The sequence below is a fragment of the Mercurialis annua genome, linkage group LG4 (genome assembly GCF_937616625.2).
Source record: "Mercurialis annua linkage group LG4, ddMerAnnu1.2, whole genome shotgun sequence".
Classification (NCBI taxonomy): Eukaryota; Viridiplantae; Streptophyta; class Magnoliopsida; order Malpighiales; family Euphorbiaceae; genus Mercurialis; species Mercurialis annua.
The window spans coordinates 38,489,742-38,513,447 of NC_065573.1; the positions used below are offsets into that span (position 1 = coordinate 38,489,742).

The following is a 23,706-nucleotide window of genomic DNA, read 5'->3' on the forward strand; positions in this document are numbered from 1 at the left end:
AATTATTGAATTAATGTTATTGATATTTAATATTTTTATTATTATCTGTAAAAATTTAAAATTTAAAATTAAATTTAGAGAGCTCATTGGAGTAAAAATAAAAATAGCACTCTCTATTTTAAAGATGCTCTTTATTTTACTAAAAATGCTCTTTAAAATAAAAAGCACCATTGGAGATACTCTAAGATTAAAGAATTAGTCAAATTTAAAATTAGTATATATAAATCAAGATATATTTATTAGTTTTTTAATTTATATAAAATGACGAAATGCGAAGAACAAAAAAAATATTAACTTCTATAAACTTTATTTATCTTGTAATTATGTTCAATTGTTCAAAATAATTTTGAAAAGTGTGTTATTATCGATTATAAAGTAATATATAAATTATTTACTGTAATATTACTGTAGCAATTGATTTTGAAATTAAATCTATAATTTAAAGTAAGTAATCTTATTTTATATGTAATCCACGTGCCACGTGACTAAGTATATCTGATGAATCAGGAGTGGATAAAATCGAAATTTTAATTGGATCTAATTGTTGACAAAAAAAAAAATTGGATCTAATTTTTCTTAATGTATGATAAACTTGGGATTGGAACTGCTACTTATTATTCTGATGAATAATGCTATATAATCTAACACATTTTTTTTTAGAGTAATATAATCTATGACACTTTTAACTCAATTTTTTATACCGTCTAACGTGACAATTAAAGAGTGAATTGATTAAATTCTGCTTTTTAAAATATATACTTTTGGGTAGAAATTGAACGAATGAAATCTTACAATATAAAGTGGGTAAAATAATTAGATTAAAAAAAATATGGATTATAAAGCATCTTTCTATTCACAGGTTTAAAAATGTAATTTATATGGATGCAAGTATAATTTTAATTTAAAGTATAAATAAAATATATACAGATTTGAGTTTGAATTAAATATGATGAAAAATAAAAATGTCTAAATTCGGCTCAAACTGACTTGACTTGACAGACGGTTGAATGTTCATTCCATTGATAGCCTAAAGAAGAACAAAAGATTAAAAATCCTCAGAACTTGTCACGAAATATCAAATACGTCTAAAATTATAAAACCGAATAAAAAAATAATACCTATAATAAACCGGGTCAAACACACTTCTCACGCACCCTCGCTCATTCTCACACTGCGTGTGAAACACACTCTCCTGATAAAAAATTTAGAATAGTTATTATTTTTTAAAAAATTCAAATTAGTACATAGAATTTGAAATAAAATATATATAAATTTTCGGTGCTCCTCCTCGCCAAAGGAAGAGCATACTCCTCCTTAGATGAGGATCATCTGCTCCTCCACGAGGAGCAAGTCTGTTCCTCGCCTAAGGAGTTGTTATGCTCCTCATACGAGGAGCATAATAGCTCCTCGGAAGAGACGAGGAGCATAATAGCTCCTCGAAAGAGGAGGAGCAGTTGCCCCTCTTTCAGAGAGGAGGAGGGGTCCTCCAGAATTTAAAAAAAATTATCATCGGCGTTTTTAGGTGAAATGCAACGGTTTTTTAGAGTATGTCGCGTTCCAATGGTCGGAATAGAGCGTTTTTGGTGAATCGAGGGGTAATGTAATTCGGTTTTCTTTATAGTTTATGGGGATGGTTTTTCCATTCTCTTTGGATATTTTAATCCATTTTTACAACTATTGAATTTTTTAATCTATTTTTACAACTTGAACTTATTTGATCTTTTTTTTTTTGATAATTGGGGAGGGGGGAGCGCTTGTGGTAGGAATCGAACCCACGACCTAGCAGTTGGCTGCCAGCGCTTATACCATTTGAGCTATAGCTCGTTGGTTATTTGATCTTTAGTACTAAGTTATTAAGGGTTTTTTTTTTTTGTATCTTTTGTTCGCCTAAAGAAACATGCTCCTCTATAAATACCAAGATTCCCTCCTTTTGTCAAATTATGGATTAAATTGAATTGATTCTCAACTTTTAATCTCAATTGGCCATTTTTAATCCCCCGTGCCCCGACGTGTCAATTTCATTCATGATATTTTAAATAGACTCTTAATCACTCAAAAGTCTTCCACCTTTTAATTTGTTTAAATTGCACCCTGACGTAGGAAAATTCTTTCAGAACCCCCCCATCTTTAGATTCTTTTGCAATTGTACCCCAAAGTATTAAATTGACCACTTTTCACATGAATTTTTTTTAAATAATTTTTCATTTTTAATCTATATTCTAATTAAACAATAATATTATTAATAATGTAAAAAATTATTCTTTCTAAAATTATATCCAATAACTTTTTAAAATCAAAACCGTAAAAATTTCTAATTTAGGGTACAATTGAAAAAAAATCTAAATGTGGAGGGATTTTGAGAGGAGTTTCCTACGTTAGGGTGTAATTGGAATGGAATTTAAAGGTGGGAGGGTTATGAGAGAGTTTTCAAATGTCAGGGTGCAATTGAAAAATAGTTTAAAGATTGAGGGCTTTTAAGTGATTAGACCTTTTAAATAAATCTAGTTTATAACATATCTTGTTAAGGAGAGTGTTTTACAACCCACCACTTTAATCCATCTCCTCTAATCTTTCGTACGTGGCTAGATCCACCTTCTATTATCTTTCTTACATAGCTAGTATTCTATTCATCAAATTTTTCTATAAGTATTTATATCTTAAAAATCAACTTTTAATTCATCCATTCTTATAATGTGACGTCAGATAGGTTAAAAAGATGGGTTAAAAAAGAGAATTATATAATATTTTCTATTTGTTAATTTTTATTATATGTGTGACACATGACGATATTAAACAAAAATAACCAATCATTGAACAGCACCTTGATTTGTAATTTTATAATTACTGTTAAATGCTATTAAATGCTCGGAGTACTTAATAACGCCATATGCCACATATTTAATAGAAACTTTCAATTTTATATGGCGAATTAAATTTACCTAAATATTTATATAATTTCATAGATTTATGTTAACGTATAATTTTATTATAAATATATTATTAATTCAACATAAAAATTTAGATTTAATTTTTATTCTCTATTATAATAAATAACAGCTCAATTCTAGGACCAAGAGGAAATGTAATATACTGACAACCTATATGAAGATATATAATATATTGACACGAATAATTAACAAATAAGAAATTTATGAAAAGAAAAATAGGAAAATGATCTTTATCTTGAAGCAGATGTAGGAGTTACAATTTTTTCTTTTAAAGGACAAAGATAGTGGAGATAGAATTTTAAGGATGAAACATGAAACACTAATGTATTAACTCATAACAACTAAAATATTGTGCATCTTTCCTCTAATTAAATCATTTCCCCTATTAAAAGTATATTGATAGAGTATAATTTTAAATTATAAAAATGTTATATTACTGATTCTTTTTTAAATAATAGAAAGGAGAATATAATGTATGTGTTTGATAAAATTGAAATTTGAATACTTAAATATAATTCTCGAGTGGAATAATCACTATAATTTTTAAGTACTAAATATAATATTATTTTTAATAACTCTAACTACTGAAAATTAAATGATGAAGCTAATATTTTATCTAATAATTTTAAAATATTATATTGTCGATATAAATATATACAAGGATAAAATAGTCGATAACATTAAGAAAATATATAGAGAGAGGTCAAAAAGGGACCAAAAAGCCACCTCTGTTATGTATATTTTGCTATTTTTAAAATTTTCTTTTAACATATTTTGCTATTTAGACTTTCTTACATAATTAGAATAGAAAATATATTTTATTATAAAGATTTTAAAAAATACATTGTGTATATGTTTTATAAAAAAATTTACTTAATTGATTAATCAGTTAACAACAATTCTAAAAAATTTGAATCTTACACCTAAAAGGAGTGAATCACTACAAGTTTCATAATCCTAGTTTTACTTATAGTGGTAATGATGTATTTCGGAACTTAACTTTTTTTGCCGGAAGCTAATCGTTTTTTTTTCTGTGCCTTCCACTTCTTGGGGTAGTGCTTATATAATCATCATTTCTCAAAAAAAAAAAAAAACTATCAGCCAGGCGTACCCCCTCGAGTAAAAGCTTCCACGGCCGGTTGACTAAAATGAGAATCCCAAATTGCCTATAAAATTTTAAAGTTGAAATCTAAATCAAATTATTGGACCGGTTAATTATATTTTGTTTGTCTCGTTTGTTCGATTTTGCTTCCGTTAGTTGTATTGATCGGGGTTTTTTCCCACTCTTATCAGACACCACCTTCATTCAAATGTTTATAATTTTGAATAATATCTGAATTTTAGTTATAAGTATAAATTGCACTATAAACTTGAAAATTCATAAACATTACATCTATATAAACATAATTGATAATTACAAAAAAAATAAAAAAATTGTAGGGTGTAACTACTAGTTGCCCCTTATTATTTTATTAACAATTATTATTATCCCACTTGAACTTATTTTTCTTTAAAAAATCCATAATATTATAAATGATTTAAAATAATTTATAGCTGTTTATTAAACATACACATTTATAACTATATATATATTTAAAAAATTTAAAAATAAAACAATAGTTTACATCAAATAGCATTCTCAATATTTTTTAACATTTAAAAAATTTAATCCAATTTGAATACCAAGGCACATATATTCGTTTATCAAATTTATAAATACCAAAAGTATATTAAATTTATATAATATCACTATTAATATTTGAATACATTATTATATAATTAGTATAATATTAACATCATTTTAATAAAATGCTTTATTATAAGTGGTTTAATATACGGATGACGTGATAAATTCGATTTATTTATAAAAAAATTCTTCCAAAACTTGGTATGTACATATGAATTGTCATGTTGACTACCCCACCAATCAAAGACAAAAATAAGCTACATGGAGATGGAGTACCATTTTCCAGTTTGGTGAGAAAGGGACATAATTAGATGTCAAAAATATTTAGGAAATAATTATAATAAAAATTCCACTCACTTGCAATTTTTTTTGTAATTTTGTTCAAATTTTAGTAAATAGTTAGTTTGACGAAAAAGTTGGCATGTCTTTGTTATTTTGCTTTAGACTTTTCCTATAATTCGTTGGCCATGTCTTTGTCATACCTGTGAATCATAACCGAATGAGCTGAGATTTATTGTAAATTGTAGATTAGATAATTATTTATAAAATGAAAATGTCTTGTTTTTTCTTTCAGCCAAAAGATAGTTCTTTTTAGTTCTAATAATAAAATAAATCAAAATATATACGGTTTAAATTTTAACCAAAATCTTAAATTTTTTGATAGTGTCCCGATTTCATTATATAAAATTATAAAACCGGCGAATAACTGAAAAAAGAAGAAGATAATTAATAAGTAATATTAATTAGTTAAAAAATAATTAAAAATAACCGATGATTAATAGTCAAGAGAACGATATCCTTTTAGTTTCATTCAAACCAATAATGTCTATATGTTTTCCAAATTAAAATTGGCAAGAAGTTTACTTTCGATTGTTGAAAGTTTCCTTATAATTAGACCAAGAGAGGTTTAAATGTGGGAATTTTAATATTTAATATGACTTTGGCTTAAAACGAGGGTGACACAAAGCTTAAATTAAAGGTTTAAGAAAACTTGTGCTAAGAGGTGACTATGACTTGAAGATCAGAAATTGTAATAAAACACATTAATTTCTCAGCCATGTTTTAGATTCCTTGTTATACATATAACAAACTCTATAATAAAATATATATACATGTTCTTAGCATGATTATATATTTATGCCTTTATATCTAAAATTTGAGTTGGAAACTAAATTAATATATCGTATAAATCTTCCATGATTTCATTTACGTGCATATTATTATCAAACACCAATACACAACTAAATAATTCCACAAACAAGAGAAATGAGGATTCACAAAATCCACTACGTGGAGTATTTAAATAAGTAGAATCTCTTTTACAAATATAAATAATGGTAATTAATTAATAATAATTATGCATGAAATTCCTAAACTGAATTATAAATAAATAGTATGGAAATAGAATCCCTATAAAATTGGATACCAAAAGATAGGAGAAGGTCCACTATATAAAATTACTTTCGATATTTTTGTTGACAAAAAAAAGATAGGAGAAGGTCCACTATATTGAAAGTGTTTTATTAGAAAAATCAATTAAACTTATAATTGAGCTGAAGTTGACAAAATTATATCCACCTAACTTTTGTATCGTAATAAAATAAGATTACGATCTTCAACGACCAATTTTAACTAATAAAAAATATATAATAAAGAATTAGGTAATAAAAGTTTGCTTAATAAATTAGTTCGTGTTTGATAGTATCTATTTTATTTGAAGTTTGATTTCTATAAATTATTAAAAAGAAAGATGTATATTTGTACAGAAACACCAATAAATTATAACTCAAATATCTAAACGCCAAATATTCTGTTCTTTTCATGAGTAATCTTTCTCTCCAATTATTAACAAAAAATTGTGTCAAGGCATAAAATACCTAAATTGTGTGTACAAAAATTAAAAATTTGAAATATATTTTCAATACATTTATTATTAACAAGTGAAGGGGACTGGACAAAATATCATAATGATACCATCTATTATTACTCACTATAATTATTTTAATAATTTAATTTTGATTTTTAATTGGGAATTTTATCAAAATAAATCATTATAAAAATACTGGCAAGAAATTCAATAAAATACAAAAAAAAAACATTTAAAAACACAAAAACAATGATATATATATATATATAAAAACCAACCAATAAGACATCAAAGAAAAAAAAATTAAAAAAACACTAAAAAAATTCAACAGAACACCAAATAAAACACTTAAGATACACCTAGATAATACTAAAAAAACACTCATTCATATAAATAAACAAAAATTAACATCCACTAATCAACAATGGACATATCACGTTGTTGACCATGTGTCGACCTCTCTGTCGACCAAGCTGCTGACCACTGTTAACATGAATTTTTCCCGATAAATTTTGACAATCAGTCATCAGACTATATAATAATATTAAGGAAATTTTAGATCAGTTTTAGCATAAGAGATTGAATTGTACATAAAAACATAATATTTATTTTCCAACCATAAACTCTATTTTTATCTTTAAAATAATAAGAAAAAGGTCTCTCTTAAAAATAAACTCTCCTTTTTCTATAAAAAGAAAATCATAGCCTTCTATGCGTTTATTCTTGTTTTTTGATCTTCAGGTGCAGTTAATTATTTATTTTTACAGCTGACGACAACCATTTTTATATTATTTTAATTTCATAAATTTGATAAATAGCCAACTTTTTTTTCTTAATAGATCAATATTTATCGAACAAATATTCAATCCAATTTACCATGAGCTAAGAATTAAACCTAGATCGGAAATATTCTAACAATAAAGACAAAATCGTTTATGGCTATAATAGTCTAACTTATGATAGTATTAGATGTCAATATGCAGGTGATGGAGAAACTGTTTGATCGAAGACTATGCTTTATCAGCGAAACAAATGATAATTTATTTTTTGTTTTCGTAAGTAGATCCACAAATTAGGCAGCATGTTGTCGATTTCATGTTAGGTAATCAGAGTTAATTTTTTTTTATAAATATAACTGTTTCATATTCGATTTAATAAAATTTAAATAATTATAATATATTTAAAAAAACATTCTCATCATATTATTACTTTTATACTACTATCATTGATAGCAGACTAATTTTTTTCCTTTGTTTTTTGATAACGAGGGAACCTTCGTGTAGACTGACCATCCCTTTGAAGCGGAGCCTGAGCAGCGCACTATTTTATTATCTTAACAATTTAACCAAAATTTAAACTTTATTTATCAATTCATCCAAAAAATTACAATAATAACTTTGTTATTAAAATATAATTTACTATATAATAATACAAAATTTTTAACTTTTAACTAATCAAATTCAATAAACATAAAAATAAAAATAATATATAAATTAACATACTTATTAAAAAAAATTACATAAAAGACATGCAATACAAGTAATAAAATAATATTATATTTCTTATTTAATTAATTAATATTTTTGATAAAATTTATTTATTTTTTTTAATTTTATTATAAGTCATATATAAAAGAATATAGTAATATTAATAGTAATAATGATGATGATGATGATGATGATAATGATAATAATATAAATTATAGAATAATAGAATTATAATTTTTTTTAGAATATAGCTATATGAATCAGTAGTTAATAGTTAAAAGGTAATTTATATAGTCAAAAAATTATAAATAAATTTTATAGAGATGTAAATAGAGAGATTTTATTTATAAAGTTAAAAGCATAAAACTGTAAAATGGAATAACTTTATATTAAGACTAAGGCTATTGAATTGTATAACAATATTTATTCAATTAATATAATTAAAAGATATCAAACAAAGGGACGCCCCCTTAAACTTGTAACACGGGACCATTTAATTCAATTTGTATTTTTTAAAGCAATTAACTCCGAAACTTTTTATTTTTGGGTCAAATAACCCGATAATTTATATTTTTATTACATAAAATAGGTTTAGGATAATTTTATCGTAACAATCAGACAATTCTCTAAAAATTATTTCGCATACCTCATCTTCGATTTATATTTTACGCGTTTTAAAAATACAATTATGGGATAATTTGATATAAAATGAAGAATTTTGAGGTTAATTGTTTAAAAAATACAAATTGAATTAAATGACTCCGTATTATAAATTTAAAAATAGCGTTGACCCACCCTTTGTTCAAAAAATATCACTTCCAATTCAAGTTTTTGAATAATTTTTATAATTTTATGCCAGACCCTGTCAACTGCCCATACTCTGTAAAACCGCATTATTCTAACTACACATCACGTCTAAGAAAATTAATGGAGATTTGGAAATTTGCCTGAATTATTGTTTGGTCTTACCAATCCTCTTAATATTTCCATAATGTCCTTATTCTTTTAACTACAAAGTCATACTAATACTGCCCTGATTTTGATTTTTTTTACTTATGAAAGTTTATCATATTTAAAATTATTTAAATTTTTTATTTATTTAGAGTTTAGCATGGTAAGCATAACAGTATAAGTTTTGTTATACATATATTACATTATTTTTATCATTTAAATCAATGTGAATTTATTAATTTTAAATTTTTAATTATAAGTCAGAGAATGCTTCCCAGTTGCTATAGTCAGCAGCACATTTGAGTCCCTACAAACTAAAGTTAAAAAGAAGGAAAAAAAACTAAAGAGATGTTGAAACTTGAAAGTCATCAATAACTTTGATATATAATTAAATATCTACTCTAATTTAATACTCAAACTAAGTAGGACTCCTTTCCACCCATTTTAATTTTGAAAAATTATTATTCATACAAAAATTAAAAAATTATTTTTATAATATAAAAAAATTTACTTTTTTCATTTCTACATTGCATTAAAGGTATCACGCAATTTTAAAAAATATTTTATAATATATAAATCAAAAAGGGTAAAAAACCAATATAGAAAATAGACAAAATAGTAATTGAACAACAACAAAATATTACTGTAAACAAATTTTTAATGTGATTGTAATTTTTAATGGCAATTTTATAGTTAATTTACATATTTATTAAAATTTGGTATATGCTAAAACTTTATAATAAATTTAACCGGTGCTTTCGCCAGAATTTGAGGAGTCAGATTCTTCATCTGATGAGTCAGGTACCTTTTCTGGAGAAGAAGCCAGTTCAGCAGATTCAGTTCCACCGGGTTTTGAGGTTCCAGCGGTGTTGCCTTTACCTGATGTTTCTGACCAACGTTTGGATTCTCAGGCCCAACTCACTCCCTCTTCAAAGCAGTCCCCAGATTACCGTTATATTACTCAACGAAGGAAATTTAAACTTGTTATCCATAATAGAAGTATTTCTCCAGAGGCATCTCATTCAGCAAATCCCATCTCCACGCCGTCGACTACTATAGCAACCAGGAATAATTCAGTTGAGCCATTTCCCCTTATTATTGATCTAGAGAAGACTTGGAGCATGGGTTTACAACTGGGTGTTTTTTCTGCTCAACATAAAGAGGTGATTACTGATTTACTTTCTCAGAGCTTGCACAAGGAATCAGAGTTAGACTCTTGAGGAGTTTAACTAGCCAGGTTTTTTTAATCTTTTTTATGTCTGATACATTTAATTGTATTTCATGGAATTGTCGTGGTGGTTTATCGTTTTCAAGGAAACAGCGGGTTATTCGATCTTTGGTGAACAAAAACAACCTTTCTATCATGGGTCTCATTGAGACTAAGCAGGAATCTTTTGATGATTTTTCTGTTAGAAGGCTTTGGCCGAATCTGGATTTCGATTACAGTTTTTCTCCTTCTTCAGGTGCTTCTGGGGGTCTTATCTGCATTTGGAATAAGACCTTGATTAACCCTAGTAGGATTTCAAAAGGAGATAGATGGATCTCCTTGGATTTCTTATGGCATTCGATTCCTATTCGGTTAATTTTTATTTATGCTAGTAATTGTGCTACGGAGCGTGCCTCTTTCTGGAATGTGTTGATGTCAGAATTAATTTCGGACCAGTTATGCATCTTGATTGGAGATTTCAATGATGTTCTTTTGCCTGAGGAGAGACTTAATTGCACGACTTTTACTTCTTCTATGCACCAGTTTTCTGATTTTATTTCGGGTTCAGGGTTGATTGAATCTCCTCTTCAAGGTCGTTTCTTTACTTGGCAGAATTCTTTTTCCAAATCAAAGCTTGATAGGTGCTTTGTTTCGGATTCGATTTTTTCCTCTTGGCCGAACTGCCTGCTTTCAGCGCTGCCTCGTAGCTTCTCTGATCATGTTCCGCTTTTATTCCGTTCTGAGATGCCTATGGACTGGGGTCCAAAACCGTTCAAGTCTATTAATGCCTGGTGGGACAATAAGGCATTTCCTTCTTTTGTGCAATCTTCTTGGACTTCCATCTCTGAATCTAATTGCACGGATATAGTAGAAAAATTGAGAAAGTTTCGAGCCATGACCAAAGATTGGAACAAGAACGTTTTTGGGAACATTAACAAGAATCTGGATACTTGCCTGCAATCTATCCACTTATTAGAGGCTTCTGCGGAGTTTTCAGATTTATCAGATGATGACAGGGATTTGCTTTCTACTCTTCATGCTGAGAGTCACTTCTTTTCAAAGCAGGTAGAATCTTTATGGAGACAAAAATCTAGATTGAATTGGAGTCTCTCTGGGGATAGGAACACCAAATTCTTTCATTCTTCTGCTTCAATTCATTCTAGAAATAATCTGATTTCAGAGATTATGGTCGACAATGTCTGCTATTCTTCGCCGTCAGAGGTCAAAGAGCAGATTCATTTGTTTTACAAGAAGCTTTACTCTAGAAGTAGGAGAGTGCCTTTTTCTCTTCAGAGTTTGCCAGTTAAGAGTATTACTGATTCTCTTGCGGCCTCGCTTACTGCTGATTTCTCAGAGGAAGAAATTTACCAGACTTTACAGGACTGTGATGGAAATAAAGCTCCAGGCCCGGATGGGTTTAATTATTTCTTTTACAAGAAAGCTTGGAACGTTTTGAAGTTTGACATCTTGGATCTCTTCAATACTTTTCATCATTCTGGAGTGTTCCCTGCAGGTATTAACACGGCTTTCTTAGTTCTCATTCCAAAAATAAAAGGGGCAAAGAATATTTCTGATTTCAGGCCTATCAGCTTAATTAATGGTGTTTTTAAGTTGTTATCAAAGGTCTTAGCCAATAGACTTTCTCCTATCTTGCCTTTTCTTATCTCAGATTGCCAATTTGGTTTTATTAAGGGGCGCAGCATACACGACTGTCACATGATAGCTTCGGAAGTTATTCACATTGCTCAGAAGAGTAAGGAGCCAGTTATTCTTCTGAAATTGGATTTTCGAAAAGCTTTTGATAGTATTTCTTGGGATTTTGTTCTTAAGATGCTGCGCAGGATGAATTTTGATAGTACTTGGATCAAATGGATTTCGGCTTTTTTTGATTCTTCTCAGCTCTCTGTTCTGGTTAATGGTACTCCCACAAAAAAATTTTCTATGGGGAAAGGTGTTCGTCAGGGGGATCCGCTATCTCCAATGCTTTTTGTTTTAGCTGTGGAAGGTTTAAAAGCTATGTTTAGTAAGGCTATTCAGCAGGGTCTATTAGATGGAATTCATATTGATGGGTACTCTGAGCCGGTCTCCATTCTTCAATTTGCAGATGATACTTTGATTTTTGTTCCTAATGATCAAGCTATGCTTCAGAATCTTTTGAGGCTTCTTCAGTGTTTTGAGTTGATTTCAGGCTTAGCAATTAATTACCAAAAGAGTTCTGTTCTTGGTATTAATGTGAATGATGCTTCTCTGCTAGAGGCGGCTGCTATTTTGCATTGTTCTGTAGGTCAATTTCCTATTACCTATCTCGGTCTTCCTCTCTCGCCTAAACCTATTCGAGCTAACCTATGGCAGCCAGTTGTTTCTAATTTTGCGTCCAAGCTAGCCCTCTGGAAAGGGAATCTTTTATCCCCTGCGGGTAGATTAATTTTGATCAGGTCCGTTTTGAATAGTCTTCCAGTTTATTTTATGGGCTCAATGGTTATTCCTCAATCGGTTATTTCTTCTCTAGACCGTTGTATGAAAAGGTTCCTTTGGTTTGGCAATCCGGTTGGGAAAGGTATTTGTAAGATTTCTTGGGATAAAGTTTGTCTTCCGTTTGACAGAGGTGGTTTGAATCTGATTCCTTTCCGAATTAAGAATCAAAGTTTACTTTGTAAATGGCTTTGGAAGTTTAAAACAGATAAGTGTTCTCTTTGGTTTTTTGTTGTTTCGAAGAGTTGTTCAATCAATGTTTGGCAAGATTTTGATTCTTGCAACGTGGCTCATTTTTCGCATCTTTGGAAAGGAATTTATAATTCTTGTGTTAAGAATTCTGCAATTTGGAGATTATTTAATGGCAATGTTTCAGTAAGGGTTGGAGATGGTAACTCGGTTCTTTTTTGGCAAGATAATTGGGTGGGTGATTGTCCTCTATTACAGCAATTTCCGTCCCTTTTTGCGCTGTCCAGGAACAAGCAGATTACTGTTTCTGCTCAGCTGCTTCTAGATTCGGCTACAGCAGGTCTGCAGCTTGGTGCGGCAGCTTCTTCGGCTCAGCTGGCCGTGGCAGTTTCTTCAGCTCCGTTTTCTTGGAGAAGACGGCTTCGGCTTGGGGAGCAGGAGCAGCTCGTGATGCTGCAAACTCGGGTTAGCTCGGCCAAAATTATTCCAAGCAGCAGCGACAGTTTTTTGTGGAAGGGTAAGCATCATTTTTTGGTTCCTCGTGATGTTTCTCTTTTTTTCCAGATTCAGTCCTTAGGGACAGCAGCTAACATCAATTTGGGCACCATTGTTCCGTCATTATGGAAGTGGAATTTGCCTCCAAGGGTCCAATTCTTCGGATGGCTTTTGGCTCGGGACCGTATCTTCTCCAACGCTTCTTTGGTTGCTCGAGGTATTTTGACCCCAGATTTAATTGGTTGCTTGATTTGTGAGGAAGTCGAAACTAGTACACATATTGTTCTTCATTGCTCTTTTGCTTGGAGATTTTGGTGCTTTATCTTGGGCAAATGTGATATTTTTTGGATATCTCCTTCTTCGATTGATCTCTTCTTCAACTTTTGGATGTCTTTTTCTATTGCTTCCTATAGAGAATTGTGGAGATTGATTTGGTTTTATGGAGTTTGGGAGCTTTGGAAAGCTAGAAATAACAGAACTTTCAACGGGGATTCGAGTTCCTTTGAAGACTTGGCTTTCTCAGTTATTTGCAAGGCGGTTCAGTATTATGTTTCGTTTCATCCTAGATTTCCTTTTAGTGGAAATGATGTTTTCAGATGTATAGAGAATTTTTGTGGAACTTTTGATTGATCCGTCTCTGTTTTTTTTGCCTCCCACTCCTTGTGGGTGAGCTTAATAAATCATCATTTTATCAAAAAAACATATGCTAATTTGGCATAGAAAATAGCATTGCAATAGAAATGTGTTTTTCATACAAAATGTTAAATCATCGCATTGTGAGGTTGATTTGGCATTAGAGTAAACATACTCTTATAAGTGTTGCAAACTTCATATAATCTATTTCGATTTTAGACCAACCTTATGGGCTTCTGCATTTGGGTGTATGAAATCCCAGACTTTTAATTTTGGTATAGACAAAATGAAAATAATCTAAAAATTAAAATTTAGAGTATAATTAAATCAAGCGGTACTTAAATCACACTCTCATCAAATAAATTGACCACCCTATCATTTCACACAGTTTGAAAAAACAACAATTAATATTTATAATTTTTATAAATTTATCTTAGTTTTGTTTCTACATCCTTATATAATATGATTAATTCACTTCTTTGAAACAATAACAATAAATAGTGCACTTAAAATAAACCATATAAATAAAATTAAAAATTGTGTTTAACTAGAAATTAACAAATATTTCAAAAAATAAAAAAGAATAAGCTAACAATTGTATTGGTACGGAAAAAGTATCATGTTAGATGGTGATCATGAAACTATCTAAACTACAACTGCGTTATCTCGTAAAATCGACTTATCAAACTTTATAGAAAAATTCAAATAGATAAAATTGATTAAAATTAACTAAACTAAAATGGATTAGTCTCTCAAAAAAATATATTAGTTGATTCACGTATTCATTGTGTTCGTCTCATCTTACAAAAATCTTAGACTTAATTTACTTGTAGATGTGATTCCAGATAAGATCATTTTAAACCGTTTAGTTTGGTACTTTTCTTTTTGAGATAGTTTAGTTTGGTACTTTAAAATCCCCAAATTTGCTCCCATATTTATGAAACCATGGGTTGTTGGTTGGTAGTTTGGTAGGTGTGTATGCATGTGCAAGTGTAATGAGTCAAGACTGTAAATGGGTTATTTTTTTCTTTTACATAAAAAATGAAGAAATAATTTCCTTTTATAAGAAAAAAAAAGAGTACGGCCACCTTTAATTTATTTTGACTGTTTATGATATAAAAATAATAATTTTTTATAATGTTTTTGAGAAAATATTTGTGAACATCTTAAATATCATGTTTTACTATTTATTTTGATAATTGGTAATATTCTAATCCATTTAAAACATAACTCGGATATTGGAAGGCCAAATATTACTGTTAATTTAGTGTTTAAAACCTACAGATAAATCCCTAATATTTCTATCTGGGCTAAATTGCTAAGCTCATTTAGATACTAGGCCTTCCCTACAGTACTTGGGCTTTTCGAAGGTTGACAATGTCTGTAGGCCTAGTGTGTCTTGAAATATTCATGAGCTACATGACTATAAATAATTTTTTTTAATTTTTTTATAAAAATGATAATCGATTCATTAGAGTATCGATTGTTAGTTGTTAATTATGGATGTATGGTTCAAAGTCTCAACCTTTTGATGTACTTAGAGGTGTTTTGACCATTCAAACTAGACCCATATTGACGACTATAAATAACTGGCTAAATATTTTTTTGATCGTTTTTATCTCTGTTCTTTTTAAATGGATTTTTGATTTTAAAAAGGAGATTTTTGGTCCCAAGGAGAGAATTTAATGGCATGATCTTAGCAGAATTTTGTTCAGTATATATACCATATCACTTGAGCTGTAGTTCAAAGTAAAGAATTTTTGATTTTTTTTTATTAAAAAGAAATTTTGATATTTGAATAGGTCAATGGTTTGTAATGTAGTCGTTCAATGAATTATATGAATATTTCTATCAACATTCGGTTTGCGCCCAACTCCTTATTACTAGACCAGTTCTTTTACATATGCAGACTTGAATTTGTATTTTTAATCTAAGATTTTATGTACATTCAAAAATAATCATACTCAAATCTGTATAAATTCAATTCGTAAGTCGTATTCTAGTAATTAATATTAAATTTGAAATGAATTATTCATAAACGGGTTAACTGAATTACTTCATCTTTTTAATCAAACTGATTGAATTAACTACACTAACCAAAGCTGAATTAACCGAATTAATCAAATCTTAAAATTAGAAAACATAATCGATCGAATTAGTCCGTTAATTCAGTTAAATTTGTAAAAATATAAAGAAAAATTATAGAAACTAAAATAAAATAAATTTTATTCAATTAGTTTAGTTGACCAACTTTTTAAAACTCATAATTATATAACCGAAATAAATTTTTTATTAACTGGACTAATTGAACTACTAAATTAACCAAAAATATGTCACCGAATAGACCTATTAATTCGGTTTAACCAAATTTTTGCTCAACCTACGATCTATAATGTAAAGTAATACTATGTAATGCAATAAATCTTTAATAATCTGAAAGAATACAAAAATTCTGATTATAAACTAAACCTCAATAGTCTTCTGATTCAAAGCTGTATATCTCCATCTCTCTTTTTCCACAAAATCAGCATCCAAAAATCTTGAAACAAATACCCAAACCTTATAAACATCCTCAAAATTTGTCAACAATCCCAACGAACCTGTCACTACAGAAATTCCACATTCTTGTCTCTTAATCTCTCTCTTTTTCCCATTTAAACCCTCAAATTTCTCCTCCTTCAATTCTTCATACCGGTCAGGAATCAATATATGCAGCAAAACTCCACAGCTTAGAGAAATATTGTTCCTGTCAGCAAGTTTTTGAACCAGTACAGGGCTTATTTTTTCTCCTTTCCAATCGAATACATTGAATGCCACTGCTGGTCCTCTATTGAATTTTATCTTTGGCCCGTATATTTTAATGGCTGGCTGCCCATGTGGATGTTGAAGGCTCATCAATGCGTTCACCAACCAGTTTATCAAGTACCTCGCTCTGTTACTGATTAGTATCAACCCTAATGAATCTGCATGGTCTAACCCTTTGAATTTGAACTGGAATTCTGTGTTTTTGGCTGTGTTGAACTCCTCAATTTGTGGGGATTTCTGTTTAAAGTTGCTCTGTTTAACTTCGTTCGAGTCTGAGCTTTTGGTTGAGGAATTATGAGAAAGCTGAGTTGGTGTCATGGCAGGGACAATTCTAACTATACCTATGCTGTCTGAATCTGTTAGAATTGAACAAGTTGACTTTTTCACGAACAGACAGCCGAATCCTGATGGGTTGTCTCCAAAAACCTTGAAAAATGAACAGATGAGAAAATCTGGCTTGAAAATGGACAATCCTAGGGTTTCCATATCCTTAGAACCTAATGCAGATGCATCAAGCAATACATGCCACCCATTTTCTTTAGCCATGCTCATCCATAGATATGCATATTTGTTTCCTGTAATTCTTGATTGAAGTGGAAACACAAATAATCCTCTTCTTTTTCTTCTCTTTGTCTTCTTCTTACTTAGAATTTTCTTCTGTAGTTTTGTTTGATGAATTCTTAGAGATGGCCATAAGAATTCAGCTGACATGACTCGTGACCCTCTTCTTTTGGAGCTTTCTATCATCAGATTCACTGCTTCGCTTTCGTAGTCGTAAACTGTAAGAAGATTTCTATGGGATTGAAAAGGGTATGAGTCTGCAACAAGTTTGAATGCTGATGATTGGTTAGCAGTAAAAACTAGAGTGTAATCGTCTTCGGAGATATTCATAAACGCCATGATTCTTTTCCGGGTTTGGTTTTCCAGGTCAGATTCAGGTCCGCCATACTGTAATTGAGAGGTTAATCTCGCTGAGGAACATGAGATGTCGAAAAAAGGAGCTTCCGAAGGCGGAGGAGGAGGAGGAGAAGCAGAGGTTGATGCAACCAAAGAAGACGGATTGCGAGTCTCTTGCTGAGAGTAAGAGAAGAGGCCATGGCCAATATAGTCAAGAGAAACAGAATCGGATGAACAGAGATGGTGATATTCATGTTGTCTGATTTTGTCAGCTTGATCAGTGAGAGGGTACTGTGAAAATGCTTTGGTGAAATTGAAAAAAGATTCTTCTAATGAAGGGAGAGATTCATGATTAGTGAACTGTGAATTCGGGTGTATAGAAGAAACCGTAGCTAATTCAAAGTCGTACCGCGACTCAGCAGCGCTGGTTCGGGATGGTGTAGATTGAGGTTCATGAAAAGGAGTTGTGCAGCAACCATGAAAACAGACTTCTGAGACCTCTCTGGCGCAAGGTGAATACATTCTCTCTGTCTATGTTGCACGGAAACGGATTCGCTAAAATGATATTTTTTTACGAGAATAATCTATAAAATTATATAAAATATAGCATTTTGCTTTATATCCTGTCACCAACTGCTTCATTCTCCCTTGTTTCATTAACTGAATTACTGATATGCTCCGGCCAATTACTTCATTGGATATTTTTGTGGTGCTTCGATGGCAGGATTATGATTGTAGAATGATTGTGCGATGGTTGTTTGTTGGGGTATTTTCATGAAGGGACCCTTTGTTTGATCATTTACACATTGACCTGCTTTTTGACTTGCTGCTTTAATAATTAAAAATGGGTATAATAAACTTGTCTACTAGCAAGTTGGCTTAGAATTCAAACCGTACTTTGCTGAATAATTAAAAGGTTAAATGCAAATTAAATCACAAAATTTAAAATCTTTTACAATTACAATATAACCTTCGAATTTTAGCTATGTTATTGTTCGCGTGAAAATAATCTGCCACTCGAATCTTTGAATTTATGATTGGGTTCTGTTTCGGTTTGATGCTTTAATCGGTCAAGTCGATCAAGTCTCGCAAAATAGGTCTTGCAAACTTGTCATGATCCGCCGATCGGCCAAATGGCTCGATGAGCTGATCTCCTCCGGTGTTTGCAAACTTGTCTCGCAAACAAATATGTCTCGCAAACGAACGTGTCTCGCAAACGAACGTGTCTCGCGAGACGAACGTGTCTCGCGAGACGAACGTGTCTCGCGAGACGAACGTGTCTAGCGAGGCAAACGAGTCTAGCGAGGCGAACGAGTCTCGCCGCGAGGCGAACGTGTCTCGCCGCGAGGCGAACCTGTTCCGCGAGGCGAACATGTTCCGCGAGGGAACCTGTTCCGCAAACGTGTTCCGCAAACGGAACAAAAGTAACCAGCTAAACTAAATCTAACAGTATCGATCCGGAGGTTAATAAACCTAAGCGGGATTGATGTCCATCTACTCCTAAATTAACCAACCGCGGGGGTTGGGGATAGAAAAGCGCAGGGGTTTAAAGTTGTGTTTTTGTTGATTGATTTGTGTCGTCTTTATTAATTTGATAAAAATCACTATTTATAGGGACAAATCCCCTAATAATAGGAAAAAGAAGCGAATTAAAACTAAAACACTTAATTAAACCCTAACCTGATAAGACTAAAAGTCTAACTCAGCTAAAAATCTAAAGGCAATAATAAAAATAGCTAATATGGGCCGGTCCCATTGCAGCCCATTATGCTCTCTTCCTTGACAGCCCATCACTTGATAACCATGTTTTTTGGGCCGATGTCAACAGTTATACACGAACTATTAGTTTGTTTACAATTCCTAACATCTGAGTAATTTTTCAATTATAGATATAGACGCATACATCAAAATATACAATTTTTCGAAAGATACGTCAATAATTCTTATTAAAAAATCATTCGGTGTTCCAAATTAAAAAAAATTGATAGTTTATGTCTAACACTTCCAAAATTTAAAATCCGTGTTGTAATTATAAAATATGTTAAAATTCATAAATTGGTTTGCGATTAACCCATACTTAAAACTATATCTATATAGAATATATTTATCACGTCATTTGTGAGTACATTACTGATCTCAACTAGAAATTAATTTCAAAATTATTGATTTTTCTCCACAATTGACGCGATGGACAAAGTTCATATATATAAGAATTTTCCAGGATAGTTTGATCAATTGCGTATACCCTATGCTACCGGGTCTTCATCATAATTTCCTGCCTGCAAGAGTGTGAAATGTTACACTTTTGAAAATAGCAAATGACTTTGTAAATTGCGATGACTATTCGTATGAAACTGAATAATCTAGAAGAAAAAAGCTTCGAAATATTCGTCTTGCTTTGGAGGTTGTTGATAGTAAAAGAAAAGAACAAGCATTAAATGGCAGTGTAACTTTTACGTTGGCCGGCATTTTTCGATGCAAGCCAAAACTTTCTTTGGATTCATCATTATCAATTGCTAACTTCCAATTCATCAATTTTCTTTCCTTTCACTCACTTATTTTTCTTATCTATATAGTGAATCAAATTTTGAAAGTATTTGTTGTTTTTATCAATTCTAACTAATTTTATAATTTTATCAATTGAGCATATGAAAAATCTCTTTGTGTTTCTTTATAAGAATATTTTCGATTCATTTAACTTCTAAAAATGATTCTTTTATTTTACTTTATTTGATAACTTTTTATTTTTTATAAATTAAAATTTTGTTTTTACAAAATATATTTACGTTTATTCTATAATTATTGTCATCTTTAATTATTGTTTAGATTTTAGTGACCCAACTTTATTGGTGTAATTCGCTGAGGTCAATGTCATTTTATATCAATGAATAAGTGACACCTCAATGCCGTGTATGAATTTGAAAAAAATAGTAATTCATGCATGAAAATGATAAAATTTAAACTGCGTGATTAAAATAAAAAAATATGTATAGTTCATGATTTTCTTTTATATTAACCCTAAAAATATTTGTCACTTTTATCTGAAATCATTTTTGTCATTTTATTTGAAATCATTTTTGTCACATATTAAAGAGGTAATACAATTAGGATGAGGAAGCATAGAATTTGACTTCAATAAAAAATTAATGATTTTGACTTCAATAAAAAAAGTAAAAAAAATTAACTAAAAAATTTATCAATTGAAATTTATAAAAATGTCTTTCGTTCTTATTAAAGAAATTGAATTCAGTATTAGACTATGCTTGCATTCATTTTGAATGAGCAATCAAGACAAGTATAAATGACTGAGACATACTCTAATTTCAACTCTTCTGGGTTGTGATAAGCAAAATAAATCAATTATAAGGATTAAGTTAGCGTATAACACTACTCTAATTTAGTGATGTGTATTAGTAAACCACGATTTAGTAAACGCACCATCAAATAAGCATATCATTAATAGAATTTTTAAAAGTTTATGATAAGATATACATTCATATAATTTTCTTTTAAACAAATTAAATTGAGTAAGAAAAGACAATTTGTGATTAGAATAAGTTGGATGTTTATTAAAAAATTACATATTGCTTTAGGAAAAGGCAAATTTTATAGTTGTTAATTAGAGGGTTTTGTTTGATATATGACATTTATGAACCCTTCATTATTTAATTATATTATAAAATAAAACAGAAATTATCATTGTAAAAATAGTCATCGTAAAATTATCATCATATAGTTTTTTTTAGAAATATCATTAAGACAAATCCGAAACTATTACAAAAGTAAAGAATCCGATAAAATTCAAAACCACTCCCAATTATCTAATAAAAACGACATACTGCGTTAAACAATGCGCTGCCTAATTTGTAAATCGTCTTATAAAAAGTAAAATAAAAATTGATTTGATAAATGAAAACAGTCTCCGCCAACACTTCTGCTTCTACTTGGTTCGAATTCCACATGTAATAAAAAAAATTGACATATATAAAATATGTAATCTATAAAAAATATTTCAATTTGAAAGACATGCACATTTCTTCAAAACAGATTATTTGATATTCTAGAATATTAGAATGATAGAGGAACAATCTAATAATTTATTGCATTTTTAAATTAATATTAAATAAATTAAATTTTACATATTAATATGTATATAATATGGTTAATAGTGTTTTTATCTATTTTAACTTTATTAAATTATTAATAATTAGTTTTTATTTGGATTGAGATTGTTTGATTGATTTTGAATTATATACTTTTAACTTTTTTGATAAATTTTGTAAAAATTAAAAATATCTTATTGCTAATCATTATTCAATTTTAACATTGTTGTAATAGTAAAAAATAGTTAATTTTTACTATTTTGATCCATAGTATATATTGTATAACTACTTGATAGATTTTTAATGTTAATATTACAGGAGTAAATAATAATTATAGTACTTATTTTATATATTTTTTATGTTTTCCTAATTAGATTAGTAAATAAACTTTTTGAAATGGAAAAATTATCTAAAATCTATATGAAAGAAACATAGCAGAGCTTTTACATGAAAAAAAAAATAATGTTGAGAGTGGGATTTGAACCCACGCCCTTTCGGACCAGAACCTTAATCTGGCGCCTTAGACCAACTCGGCCATCTCAACACGAGATTTTGTCAGAATAACATTTTAATTTATAGTATTGATTTCTGACTGATATTTTAGACTAACATCAATTGTTCTATAATAGCAGACAATAACTTCCTCTCAAAAAAATAAAAATAGCAGACAATAACTTACTTGAATCACAATCAATAATTGATTTGTCACTAAAATTCTCTCTCTTTTTCTGTCTCTTGTTCTTTAAAAAAAACCCTACCCGTTTATAGTTTATCTATTTTTTTTCAACTGTCATTAATAGTTTAATTTTACTGTTGGCAGATAATTATTTTTTCTATATTATTTTTAATTTTTATTCTTTATAGATTAAAGTTTACCGACAAAGCGCATATCAATTTTTATTTATCGCAAATGAAGAATCAAAAATAGATTGAAAATCTTTCAACAATAAAAATAGAATCATTTATGGGTTATAATAGTTCTTTTATTGTTATTTTTATCGTTTATTATTCTTTCTATATGAAAGGTTTATTGGCGTTTTTTAAGGGTTTTTAGGTTGGCAGTTGAATCAAATGTTGCGGCTATAGTTGCTGATACCAGCAATCAGTTAGCGGGTGTTGAGAAGTTTGATCAATGCTGTAATTAATTGGCGTAACAGTTGATTTATTTTTATAAATAGATCTGTGAATCAGAAAACTCATGTTAGCATAATAGTTTGTTTCATGCATGTCAGGTTATCAGGTTTAATTTTTGAATAATTTGAATTTATAACGAATACAACTGTTTCAGTTTTAATTAAATGAAATTTGATAAATAAAAAAAACTTTCGTAAATGAAATGGTACCACAATGGTTTAGTTATTTGGTTAATATAATTTGACTCGGTTCATATTTATATAAAAATTTAATTTGAATTTTCAGTTTGATCTGAACATTTTTATTAAACCAAACCATACTCCTCAGTATGTAATATTTTCAATACATGTTTACATTATATTAAATGAAATCATAATTACAATATTCCATATATCAACACTATAGATAAAATCACATAGGGGGGCATACATTTTTGTATTAATATCACTAATATTATTTTAACTATTAATACAATTAATCAATAAAATAACAATTATAATCCAACTCATAAGATGTTTCAGAATACAATAAAAACTCAAACGGATCTCGAACTAATTTAATATTGTTTATACATAAGATGCAATGATATAAATATAATAAATTCAATCCATATCATAAAGATATTTTACAATCAAATAGAAGTCTAGTTAATTTAACATTGATTATAGTTTTAAAATATATCACTCCCTCCGTTTCAAAATATTAGTCCACTTTTCTCTTTTTTCTTGTTCCAAATAATTTGTCTATGCTCTTAATAAATCACAATTTAGTTGATTTTTTCATATTACCCTTATTTAAAGTTTACCATTTAATGCAATTAGTTTAAAAAGT

General features: G+C 29.4%; 1 protein-coding gene and 1 non-coding gene across 2 annotated transcripts; both read right to left on the bottom strand.

The window, feature by feature from the left end:
- Positions 1-16,346: 16,346 nt before the first annotated feature.
- Positions 16,347-18,373, bottom strand: LOC126676319 (uncharacterized). The gene has a single exon (XM_050370499.2). It carries the CDS (start codon positions 18,158-18,160, stop codon positions 16,400-16,402), a length of 1,761 nt encoding a protein of 586 aa, XP_050226456.1. The 5' UTR covers positions 18,161-18,373; the 3' UTR covers positions 16,347-16,399.
- Positions 18,374-22,204: 3,831 nt separating this feature from the next.
- TRNAL-AAG (transfer RNA leucine (anticodon AAG)) lies at positions 22,205-22,285 on the bottom strand. The gene has a single exon. It is a non-coding gene; the product is annotated as a tRNA-Leu (tRNA).
- Positions 22,286-23,706: the final 1,421 nt, after the last annotated feature.

Excerpts from the sequence above, each read along its gene's own strand:
- LOC126676319 (XM_050370499.2), bottom strand. The coding sequence starts at position 18,160 with ATGTATTCACCTTGCGCCAGAGAGGTCTCAGAAGTCTGTTTTCATGGT.